Source organism: Vulpes vulpes, chromosome 9 (genome assembly GCF_048418805.1).
Source record: "Vulpes vulpes isolate BD-2025 chromosome 9, VulVul3, whole genome shotgun sequence".
NCBI lineage: Eukaryota > Metazoa > Chordata > Mammalia > Carnivora > Canidae > Vulpes > Vulpes vulpes.
Window position 1 is genome coordinate 99,255,798 of NC_132788.1, and position 12,662 is coordinate 99,268,459.

Below are 12,662 nucleotides of genomic sequence, written 5' to 3' on the forward strand. Positions count from 1 at the left end.
CATCTTCAAAGTGTGCGATGGGCCATGCATCCTCAGTGGCACCTGCCTCATCATCCACCAGCGGGAGAGGAGAGGAGACTTGGCCGACCTCAGCTCAGCACAGTGTGAAAGGGGGGGTGGGGACAGTTTGTGTTGGAGCAACACCTGTGCCAAAACCAAACCATCTTTTCTGTCCAAGAATTCCTTGTAAGACGGTAAAAAAAAAACCAAGGTGGACCTGGTTATTATTATGATTGTACATTAGAGAAAATGAACGTAATGTAACGGAAAGGATCTTGGAATTGACAATACTTCCTCAGCTGGTGGTTTTTCAGACAACCCACCGACTGGTTCTTAAATGTATTTTGATTGCCTTGTCGTAGCCCTGGTATGCCCAGAGCACTCGGAATCTGAGTTCTGGCAGGCATGCTTCCTTCCCCAGTAAGCCTTGCTTTCTTTCCCTTGCAGGTCTGGGACCTCAGTGACATCGACAAGGATGGGCACCTGGACAGAGATGAGTTTGCTGTGGTATGGCCCTGCTGTGACTCTCTTTTCCCACCCTACTGAGGAAGGAAATGTATAGTTCATGTGGGATTTCTGGAGTCTTTTTTTTTTTATCTGATTTTTAAAAATCAGATAAAAATTGATATATTTTGGATTTAAAGAAAAGTGGCAGTAATACAGAGAATTCTTTGGAATACCCTTCAGTAAAATTCCCCAGTGGTATTATTTTACCACATTGCTTTATCTGCTTCCTCCTTCCCTCTCTCGCCATACATATGTACGTATACACACACCTAAAATTTTCCTTTGGGCTGTTTTGGAGTAAGTTACAGACACCATACTGGTTTGTCCCAGAATACTTCAGTGTGTATTTCCTAAAACCAGGAAATTCTCTTACATACCCAGCGTCCAATTCAAAATCAGGAAATTAACATAGACAGTGTCTATCTAATAATTATAGTATCTGTTGTGTGTCTTGTCATATAGCTTCCATATTAATATGTCCTTATGTATTGTCTAAGAATATGACTCAGACTGTACCACTTTCCCCAACATTCTTTGCAGCTAAGAAGTTCCAGCCTCCTTTGTTACATTCCACAGTCTCTTTCCTATCCTCTAATCTGGAGCAACAGCTCTATTTATCTCTGTGTCTCATGGGCCTGTGCGCATTTTGAAGAGTGTAGGCCAGCAGTTTGTGGAGTGTCCCTTAGCTTGGGGATATCAACTGTTTCCTCTGACAATCCAGGTCATGCCCTTGTGTGGGGCAGGACTCCACTGAGGTGATGGCTTGTTATTCTTGGGGTCTGTGCCATTGACAGGACCTGTGCTATCTTCTTGCCCCATTGTCGACATGGTGTCCACCTTAATTGTGGTTGGTGGAGGCTGCAGGTTTCTCCCTGCAGAATTACTCTCTTCCTGTGACTCAGTGTCTTGTGGGAGACACTTGGAGACTGGACACTTCATTACTCTTCCACCTCTCACCCACTAGTTCTCATGTCCTCCCAGGACTCTCACCTGATTGAAGATTATGGTGGTTGCCAGACAAGTTTCTAATTCTGGCACTTTTTGCACATTTTTAGTTAGTCTTCTACTATAAGGAATTTGTGTCAGAGTGGACTCATGGCTGTATCCTCTGTTCCACGGTTTATAATCTTTTAGTTGTGTGATTTACTCTGCCCATGTAGAGCTCCTCCCAGCTGCCTCCTTTGTCCTTTGGTCACATTCCATCATTGTCAGAGCACTTGGCTTCCTTTTGGCATGGTGAGATGGCTGATGGCTCCTCCTGTATATTTCCTGCCCCAACCCTGTTTCTCCAGGGAGCCCTGGTTCCATGTAGTGGAGAATGGTGTTAGAAACCAGGATGTGGGCTCTGGGGTGCTCAGTGCTCCTGGGATACCACTGCTTCCAGGACCTCTCAGTAGACAGAGTTGGGAGTAGGTGTACATGTAGATGTACCCAGCAGATGCTCCAAGGCACCACCGTCTATTTTCAGGTCTGCTTATGTCCAACCCTGGTACTCCTGCCCTCTTCTCCTTTTAATGGCAGTGATGTCTGTGTGTTGATCAGGGCTCTTCTGTACTGTAGGCTGCCTTACCATGCACCTACTCCCTTCACACCCTTCCAGCTCCCCACCCCCTTCCTCTTCCGTGGCCTAGCGGCCATGCTCAGGTCCTCACATGCCAGCCCTCCTCACCCTGGGCCTGTGTCATTCTGTCTCTTCTTCTTCCTCCCTTCCCTCCACCTCACATCTTTGACCTTTTCCATTCATGAGATTTATTCACTCACCTTGTTCCCTTGAATCTCAAAGGAGAACAAAGTAGCTTCTTGTAGTTAAGGGCAATATGTTTTAATTTTTTAAAAAAGATTTATTTATTTCTTTATTAGCATGAATGAGTGGGCAAAAGCAGGGGGAGGGGCAGAGGGAGAAGGAGAGCAAGAATCACAAGCAGACTGCAGTGGGACCTCACAACCCTGAGATCACAACCTGAGCTGAAATCAGGGTTGGGTGCTTAACTCACTGAGCCATTCCAGGTATCCCTGTGTGGTTTTTTTTTTTTTTTTTTTAAATTGTGGTAAAATATATAGAACATAAAATTTATCATCATAGCCATTTTTTAAAAAAATTTATTTATTTATTAGAGAGAGCACATGAATGGGGATAGGGGCAGAGGTAGAGGGAGAATCAGACTCCCTGCTAAAGCAGGGAGCCTGACATGGGGCTTGATCCCAGGACCCTGGGATCATGACCTGAGCTGAAGGCCAACACCCAACTGACAGCCGCCTAGGCACCCTGCCATTTTCAAGTGTGTGGTTCAGTGGCATACTTTTATGTAGCTGTGCAGCTGTCACCACCTCCCATCTCCAAGATCCTTCATGCTGCAAAACTGAAACTCTTTCTCCATTGAATATTAGCTTCCCTGTCTTCTAGTCTCTCGTTATTTAGTTTTTATATTTCCAGTGACCACACTTGTCTTAAGGTGCTTGTTTCATTGAACTGCTCTTGGGGTGATTCCCAGGAATGGGATGACTGGCCTAGAGTGAACCTGGGAATGTGCCCCTCTCTGCACGGCCTCAGGAGCCCCAAGTTTCCATTATTGTTTTGTTTGTATCATTTCCCATCATTTCAGCTGAGATTTATGTTGTTCTGTAAATGGGTCTTATAATTGTGTCATTTGGGTTTCTTTTCATCACTTGCTGGGTTTTTAACATTCTGTAGCATTTTTAAGTGATGGTAAATTTTACTTATGTTAGTGATCTGGTCTAAATGCAGATAGCACCTCAAGGAATATTTTTTTTTTTTTTTTCAAGGAATATTTTTAAGTGGGAAGGGTTAGAATTTTGATTTTGTCCTTTTTTTTTTTTGAGAGCGAGGTCTGGGGGAGAAGGAGAGAGAGAATCTTAAGCAGGCTCTATGCCCAGCACAGAGCCAGCACAGAGCCAGACATGGGGCTTGATCTCAGGACCCTGAGGTCATGACCTGAACTGAAATCAATACTGACTGAGCCACCCAAGGACCCTTGGTTTAACAAAGGGTTTTGTTAAGCTTGAAAACAGACTTAAATCTTTGTTTTAGACAAAGTTTCTTTTCTTTGCCTGTCTGAAACAGGAAGTAAGCACAGTTCTCAGTGTATCTTTAGACTTCAAATTCTAGCACTTGGGGAGTCATCAGCCCTGGAGCTGTGTGGTGAAGGGACATGTGTGGAGTCTGGCACGATTGAATTCCTTTTGTGCTTGTGTTGGTCTTATGTGATTAAACACATCCCGGAAAAATGATGCTTTGGAAGAGAATGCATCAGTAAAGGTTTATTTTTTACTTTGTTCCACTTAGAAGTGGCCTCAAAAAGAGCAGTCATTGTCACAGCATACAGTCCCAGAAAAAGCTTCCCTCTCCCTGCCACGGCCTGTGCCTGGCCACCTGAACGTTATTCTCTTTCGCATTCACAGGCGATGCACTTGGTGTACCGAGCCCTTGAGAAGGAGCCTGTGCCCTCTGTCCTGCCCCCATCCCTCATCCCACCTTCTAAGAGGAAGAAGACGGTGTTCCCAGGCGCTGTGCCCGTCTTGCCTGCCAGCCCCCCGCCAAAAGACAGCCTCCGCTCCACGCCTTCCCACGGCAGTGTCAGCAGCCTGAACAGCACGGGAAGCTTGTCTCCCAAGCACAGCATCAAGCAAACACAGGTATGGTGCCCTCTGCATGCGTGGCTGCTTCTTGGAGCAGCCGTGTATACTTGCAGAGTCCCAGCCAGATGTTCCTTGGGAGCAAGTAATTTGTGACTCCAGAAAGGTAACATTTGTGATTGTGTTTTTTCAAACTATATTTATGGTTGGCACCTTAGTACCATAGACTCGCTGACTGTAACAAACATTTATTTCTCCCAGAAAACCTAGAGGCTAGGAAGTCCCAAGATCCAGGCACAGGCAGATTCGGTGTCTGATGAGAGCCTGATTCTGGGTTCACAGATTGAGTTTCCTCGCTGTCTTCAGGTGGTAGAAAGGACGAGGGAGCTCTCTGGGGTTCCCTTATGAGGGGAATGATCATATTCATGGAACTCCACCCTCATGAAGTACTCACCTTCCGAAGGCCTCACTTCCCAATACCATCACATTGGGATTAGGGTTTTAACAGGAATTCTGGGGTGAGAGGCGGGGGTGGGTGGCACAAACATTGAGTTTGTAGCTACAGGGATTTGGAGTTAAGTTTCTCATTCCTTTGCAAACAAATGCCATCCTTCCTCAGACACACTTAGTTTGCTCTACCCTTTGGGCTCTCTATTCCTTCTGCCTCAGGCAGCACCTCTGCTGGGCTGGTGCTTTCCCAGATTGTACCCAGCACTTTGCTTTGCGAGGCCTCTGCTCACAGGGCATCTTATCCAGGGGCTTTGGTGTGATCATAGCCAGTGTGCCCTGGGCTCTTTCCACCCTGCATTCTAGATTTCCCATGCCTGGCCTGTTTTGTTGTTAATTATGTATTATCTGTCTCTTTCTCCTACTCCCCTCCCGCTTAGCTGCATGAGAGCAGAGTTAGTTCTTGGTTGTAATCTCAGTGTCAGAACAACCCGGATACTTTGATGCTCAGTAAAGATGTTGAATATCACAGGAGCAAGGGAGACATCTATGTCTTGTTAAGAAGACAGTGTGGGGGCTCTGACGCCCAGCGGGCAGGATCTTATATTTCAAAAAGACATTTCTTGTTCTGGCAAATGTAGCACACCATAAAGGGGTCTTTTATAAAAAGGTGCCTTTGAGATTATCTAAAACATGCAAGAATGTGACCATGAGTTACATCCTGAGTCATGCCTTGCTTTCTGCCTTATTTGTGGTTTCAAAGGGAAAGCAGTGCAGGTGACATGAAGAGGGCCAGCCAGCACTGCCATGCAAATTCAGATATGAACCATAAAAGTAGAAATGAGAAACCATCTTGGTCTCAGCCTATCAGTAAGTGACACTGTTGGCTAGGAATGGCTGTGGCATTCACTTAGGCCCCACGTTACTTTTGGCGAGCCCCCACAGATACTTCCTCGACTGGAGCAAGTGTCTTTGTGGCTCTTGTTAGGATTGCAAAATGTACTTCACCAACAACCATCAGGAAAATTTTAAAAACTAAGATTTATTACTCACAGGTCCTGCAGAGTGTACATCACACCCAGGGCCACCACAGCAAAGCCAGGGGTAGAGAGAGAGCGAGCTCAGGCATGGGCTCTACCTTTTTGGGGTCGAGGATGGGGGCCTAGGGTTTCTTGGGTTCACTCTTTACTGGTGAATTTAAAACATAAGAGTGGAAATGAAAGCATGGAAAGGGAAAAGTGGTGTCACTCAGGAGGCCATTTATCTAGGACACCCCGGGTTTCCCAGGGAACCATCTTGGGCTGGCCTGGTTCTTTCCCTAGTCGTGTGTGGTTGGTAATGTGTTTACTCAGGATGGCTGTTTTTGAAATGGGTGCCTCAGCAATCAAAAGCATAATGACAGGCATTTAAATTACAATAAAAAATGAATTGTCAGATACTTAATGCTTCAGAAACTCAGGATCAGATGATGATTCTGTTATGCATGACATATTTTTGAAGTTAAACATTCTACTTGGTGTTGGTGGGGAAGGGAGTGGCTCATTTTCAGGAGCTCGCCACACGAGCAAGAGTCCTCTCTGAGAGGGTCAAGGTGGTTTGGTCAGGGGGCTAACATAGCCCCTGTCACTGCCCCAGCTGGGCAGAGGGGCAGAGGTGACAGGGCTTCCCCTCAGGTTGGTGAGTATCTATTAATAAGCCCCATGTCCAGATGGTCCAGTCTGGGCATCATCACCAGCTCAGCAGCTCACCAGCCGTGCCTGGCACATCCTGGGGATGTCGCGGTGACTGTGGGACTGGCCTCTGTGCTTCTTGGAGAGATAGATGATAACCATATCAATAAACCAAGGAAGGTCAGGTAACTATGAAAAGCAGAACAGGGCCTGGCCTGGAAGCACTGGGGCGAGGAGAGGGCTGTGCTCCTACAGATGGGGTCATCTAGAAGGTCACAAAGGAGATGAGATGATACCTGAGCTGACACCTGAATGACAAAAAGTCATCAGAGGACTAGTCTGTGTCAAGACTCTCAAGTGGTAACCTATAGAAACAGGAAGAAGGGTGGGATGGAGTCAGAGAGGGGGCCAAGACTGATAACTTAGACCTGCACAAGCTGTTTTCCAAGACAAGCAGCACCTATGTCTGCAAAATTCTTGCTGAAAGTTCTTACTAAGTACTGCAGGTTAGGTTAGTGGTGACAGGTTTAACTGACAAGGAGGCAAGTGGGGCCAGAGTTGCTAACAGGTGCAGGTTGACCAGCCTTGTAACTCCTGTCCATGGTGATCTGGTGGCTCTCCCCAGACCCTGGGAGCATGCTGCTGATTACAACTAGACTTATGTTACCAGGGTGGGTGGGGGTGGGAAGAAATGGGTGCTTTCCCGCCCCAAGGATGGGGACAGCTGTTAGAATCACAGATGTGAGAGCAAGCAGTTCCGGGGACCCACAGTCACCATGGTGTCCCCTCCCTCACTTCTCTCCCCACCAGGCAGGGGCCACCAGGTACTGTCCTCCTGCAAGCTGTGGGGTGCAGCTCCTTCTAGCTACTAGGCTCTGTTGCTCTTTATTGGGGGGGACCTGTGGCTGCTAAGCCAGCCTTAAACCCAGCCCGTTCTGGGAGACCAGCTCTGAGGAGAAGGCTGTCCCATGTTGGATTTGTAGCCATGTAGGCTTCAGAGTGTTGCTGCTGACATACTCTGAGACCCAGAAATCAGGCAGCAAACTCATTTTGTTTGCAGGTTAACCGTTAGGTTAATCATGGTCAACCATGATTCTTGTCATCCCGGGGTTGTAATAATCTCTTGGGACTTGTGGATCACAGAAACCAGCGTCTCCCTCAACTTATAGCTTGTCTGACCCGCTGTTACAGCCTTCTCAGGTTTCTTGGCATTTGAGGTTTAGCTTACTCTAGTTACTGGGTGTAAAGACAACAAGCCTCTTCTTCATTAGAGATCTTTTACGTGTATTTTTACCTCTACTCTGGGGTAGCTTACAAAAACTCACGTAATGCAACAAGCAAAGTGCAAGTCTCTCTTGTTATCTGAACTGCTGCCTGAGCCCTTGCTGTTTGAATTTGGTCCATAAATTCTGATAAAGCCTTGCTGGACTAAATCATTTTCCCTATCCAGAATCCTGAAATTGAAATAATATGGGTACCATGGTGTCCATTGCTTCCCACCCTTGCTTTCTGGATTCCCAGTGCTCCCGTCAGGATCATGCTGGATTTGGATAGCGAGGGAGACCTGTTCAGAAAAAGCAGATGAGGAAAAACATCCCTAGAAAAAGGAGCAGAGGCACTGTGGATCTTGGTTCAATGAGCATGCTAAAGGTCAGAGGTGATGCGTCCAGAATTAGCAGTTGAAGGGGCCCCGATCTTCCTGAATTAGGAGGTGCGTGGTCCCCGGTAGACCCTTGGTGGCATTTGCCCTCTCATGTATACCTGAGCAGGCAGCATGAGGGGTCACACGTGTAGCAGGGGCCAAGCCCCACAGCTGCCAAAATAGCACTACACGAGGCTTTCAGATTCTCTTACTTCCATCTGCCAGAGCAGTGTCGAGGGTGGTGGGGCCCTTGTAGGTGGATGGCATGCTCGTTCGGGGCCCAGATTCCCCCACCAGCACGCAGGGACCCTGGGTTCCTGCCCATCTAGCAGACACCATTTTCATGTCCGCCTCATTGGTTGCCCATCAGTGCTGGCTGTGTGCCAACACCTCATGGGGAGATTGCAGTGTCACAGAGAACTGAGTCAGGGCAAAGGATGGAATCCGCACAGAATCCCAGATGGTGGGCATCAAGGATACCTCTGGCAGCTGCAGAGCAGTGTCTGCAGGCAGAAGACAAGAGGACCAGAAATCCTGGCATGGGAGTGGGGCTGGCTGGTTGTCAGGAGACTGTCCTTCTAACATGGGCCGTCAGGAGGGTCTTGCCTTGCACACTTGGAGCCCTTCTCTGGAAGGAGGTCATCAGCTTCCCTTCGAGCCCCCTTCACCTGCTGGATCTTTACCTCCATCTAAATATAAGGAGGAGGAGATGCTGCAATGGGCTGGGAGAGGCTCACCTTGGGTCCTGGGTGAGGCTGACTGAGTGGTGTTCACTACTCTCAGCCTCAGTTTCCCCACTCAGAACAGGGCTCCTGTCTGCCCTGTTGGTTCATGGAGCCGTGCTACCCACAAGCACTCAGTAGTCCTCCCATCAGGAATACGTGGAAGTGCTTTAATAGCACATGTTTACGGTGACGAGAAGCTCAAGACCAACTGTTTTGAAACCCTTTCAGCCAACAGTGAGCTGGGTGGTGCCAGTTGCAGATAAGATGCGATTTGACGAGATATTCCTGAAGACCGACCTGGACCTAGATGGCTATGTGAGTGGCCAGGAGGTGAAGGAGATCTTCATGCACTCAGGCCTCACCCAGAACCTTCTAGCACACATATGGTAAGGACGGGTAGCTGGACATCTGTGTGTATGGGCCTCCTGTGGAGAGGCAGTGACTGAGGGTAGCTCCGAGGGCCCCGAGGAAGTGAGGCTGGTGCTGAAGGAAAACAGGCGGCCATCAGAGTGCGGTGGTCAGGGCCACCTCTCCAGCCCCGCAGCAGGCCTCCAGATCTGCCTGGTTGGGTAGGGGCTGGGTGAGGTATAAGCGTGAAGGCCCTTTCCCTGTTCCTAGGCATGGCAGCTCTCTCTCCACCTGTTTGGACCCTTTAGAGAGCTCTAGGGAGATATGCTTGAGTGGCTGGGGCAAGTTCTTGCTGTTGGTTATGCTGGTTCTAGCAGGAGGTGCAGGCCTTTGCCACAGCCAGATGGGGTGCACTCACCTGGCCCTGCCCCTGTATGGGGGCGGTGTGCAGTATAATTCCAGCAGCTCCTGGGAGACCCTGTGGTCAGTGACTTGGCTCCCATCAGGAGGCTGAGCAGTCAACAAGACTCTGGTCCATGCCTCAGGGCCAGTCAGGGCCGTCCTCACCCCCACTTTCCTGCAGGGTAGACCAGAGCAATCTTCACGGTGCTGGGAGGCCTCTTTTTGTAACTGGCCAGTGGGGAAAGTCACTTTCTGACTTTGTCTTCGGGACTTAGCTGGGCTTCACTTGGGAGTCAAGGAGAGAATTTCCATATAATTCTGGAGAGGTGAACCCCTCCAAAGAAGAGCAGTGAAATTTCGCATGTTAGTAGGTTGGGAAAATAACTGTCCTCAGCAGTCATTCATAGATGTCCACATTGTGAGGGGAGTCCCCAACCTGAAAAAACACTCTGTTATCCTTTCTCTTCAGAAGGAATGTATGACGCACAGAGTTAATCATGAAACAGCTTGGGGAGGCTGATGGCTTCTGACAGGTCAGGAGCAATCATTCTCTGGCCCTTCAACTCCAGTGCCCACTTTGAGAAGCCAATGAAATGCATTGTCCACTTTATCACCTTGAAGTGGATATGCATGCGATCAACGGTAGTGATGCAGCACCCTGATCATAGTGTAGGGACATCCTCTCAACCTGTAAGTGGTGCAGCAACAGGGAAATGGCACAGTGAAATCATGAAATATACTTGGATTCAAAGAAGGAATGCAGAAAGCTTTGCGTATAAAGAGCAAAGGGAAGGGGCACCTGGTTGGCTTAATGGTTGAGTGTCTGCCTTCGGCTCAGGTCATGATCCTAGGGTCCTGGGATTGAGTCTGACATCGGGCTCCCCACAGGGAGCCTGCTTCTCCCTCTGCCTGTGTCTCTGCCTCTCTGTGTCTCTCAATAAATAAAATCCCAAAGAAAAAAAAAAAGCAAAGGAAAAAGGCAGAGCTGAGCAAGCTCTAAGCTCTAGAATAACTGCTGGGAAAGTAAAACGACAGTCTCAGTTTGTCTGCAGGTAGCCGGAGCTAGAGAGCCATAACTGAAATCCAGATAACATGCCCGGAGGGCTGGCAGGGGGCGGGGGGTGGGGGGGGGTGGGGGTGGGGGTGGGGTTGTGCGCACAGCCCTGGAGCCAGGGTGTGCACTTGAGCTGTCATGGGTGGAGGCTGGCCAGGCACCTGGCATGCGGGCCTCAGAGCCCATGCTCCTTTAGAGATAGGGAGCAAGAGAAGGGCTAAAAGAAGAGGCCTTGGCCCAGGAGTAGCTGTGGGCTGGGTGTGCGACAGAACTGGCCCTGATGTGCAGAATCCGCACATCTTACCTTCAAACTGCAACAAGAATGAAGATGTTTCTATATTTTTAATTTTCGAGAACATTTTAGAAAAAGATCGTTTATTTCTTTATTTGAGAGAATGCGAGCATAAGCAGAGGGAGTGGCAGAGGGAGAAGCAAACCTCCCTACTGAGCAGGGAGCCTGATGTAGGGCTGGGTCCCCGGACCCTGAGATCTTGACCCCGAGCCGAAGGCAGACACTTAACTAACTGAGCCACCCAGGCGCCCCTGAAGAGGCTTTTAAAGCAGCCTTTATCAGTGATATTCAGTGGGGTCTCTGCCTCCCCTTGGCTCTGTTCATTGGCTGTTTGGGCCTGAGTCTGTTTACCATTCCTGGCGGCTCTCTTCTCCTTTGAGTTAGAGAGTGGCGTCATTGTTCTGCAGTCACTATGAGTAGTGGGAAGTGAGACCCTCTTGAGTGGCCAGAATGAGACAGTTTTGTAGACCTGGAGGTCTTGTCCAACCACTTGAAGCTTTCCTTCCCATAATGGCCAGCTCCTTGGTTACTGGGCTGGTTGCAGAGCTGCTCTCTCCGGCTTTGCAGGAGTTCTGCGTGCTGCTGGTTTATGTGCTGCCTTGCCTGTCAGCCAGGATGCCAGAAGGCCAAGTGAGCAGGGATACCTTAGCAGTGAGGGACTGTCCTGTGCCGCATGGTCAGGTGTGGCTTTCTGGGGCCCATCTCCTCATGACGACAATCCAAAATGCTGCTGCTGTCATCTCCATTAAAAGCCAGCAGCTCAGGCTGCTCACATAACCCAGGCTACAGGGCTATGGCTAAAGACCCAAGGGTGCATAGTCGGGCCCAACATCTGTGTCCGTGAGAACGGCTGCTCCATCCTTGGACCATTGCAGTTCTCCATGTACAGGCCATAGAGAGTTGGTGGCATTTCTGATTATTGCCAGTGAGATCTTCCCAGAGGCCTGCCAACCTTGGCCTGTGAGGTGGGGTTTGGTGGTTCTCCAGCCAGGTGAGGCCCCCCTTCCTGTCCTGACAACCCCCTCCTTAACTAGCCGCGGGGCACGGTGCTTGGGTAGGGGGGTGTCAGGATTGCTGTCGGGATGTTCAGTAGAAAAGAAGTTGCTGCTGTGCCCCATTGTTTGTATTGTCACTGTTCATTTCTTAAAAGGATGGGTTCTGTGATTTGTACTTACCATGCAGGGCCGAATTCTTGTCTCCGATGTGTAATTAGCATCTGCACGTTTCTCCCAGGGCCCTGGCCGATACGAGGCAAACAGGAAAGTTAAGTAAAGACCAATTTGCATTAGCTATGTACTTCATTCAGCAGAAGGTCAGTAAAGGCATCGACCCCCCTCAAGTCCTGTCGCCGGACATGGTCCCGCCCTCTGAGAGAGGCACTCCCATCCCGGTGAGTACTGCTGGCCACAACCCCATCATGTTTGTGTGTTTTCCCGCGGCCTGCCACCAGGTGGCGGTAGTGGCCTGTGTGAGCAGACCAGTGCCCTGCTTTCCTTGCCTGCTTTCACCAGGGGCCCAGGGGTGGGTCTGGGGGGGTGTCTGGGCCACTGGGATAGTGTTCCAGACTGGATGCTGGCCCTTTGGCTACTGTGAATTGGAGATACTATGATTCTATCCTTCATACTAAGACCTACTAGGACTTGCTGGGTGGTAAGATCAGCTTGTCAATTTTTTTTTTTGTCAAACTTTTTTTTAAAGATTTTATTTTTAAGTAATCTCTGAACCCCATGTAGGGCTGGAGATCCAGAGTCACGTGCTCTACCAGTTGAGCCAGCCAAGCACCCCTTAGTTTGTCAATTTTTTTTAAGGCAGGAGGGGCAGAGGGAGAGGGAACAAGAGAATCTTAAGCAGGCTCCATGCTGAGCACTGAGCTCAGTCTCACACCCCCAAGATCATGACCTAAGCCAAAATCAAGAGTTGGATGCTTAGGCGACTGAGCCACCCAGGCACCCCTTAGCTTGTCAATGTTTAATTCTGTATA

General features: G+C 49.1%; 1 protein-coding gene across 22 annotated transcripts in view; it reads left to right on the top strand.

Annotated features, from left to right (window-relative positions):
• Positions 1-12,662, top strand: part of EPS15L1 (epidermal growth factor receptor pathway substrate 15 like 1) — a 97,000-nt gene that overhangs the window by 34,870 nt on the left and 49,468 nt on the right. For all 22 annotated transcript variants that reach the window (XR_011994452.1, XR_011994453.1, XR_011994454.1 and 19 more), the window contains exons 8-11: positions 448-507; positions 3,928-4,161; positions 8,814-8,971; positions 11,915-12,071. Coding sequence is in view for 18 of the 22 variants with exons in the window: in XM_072721312.1 (XP_072577413.1) it covers positions 448-507; positions 3,928-4,161; positions 8,814-8,971; positions 11,915-12,071 (609 nt within the window). In the remaining 4 variants the exon portion in view is untranslated. The remainder of the gene's footprint in view (positions 1-447; positions 508-3,927; positions 4,162-8,813; positions 8,972-11,914; positions 12,072-12,662) is intronic.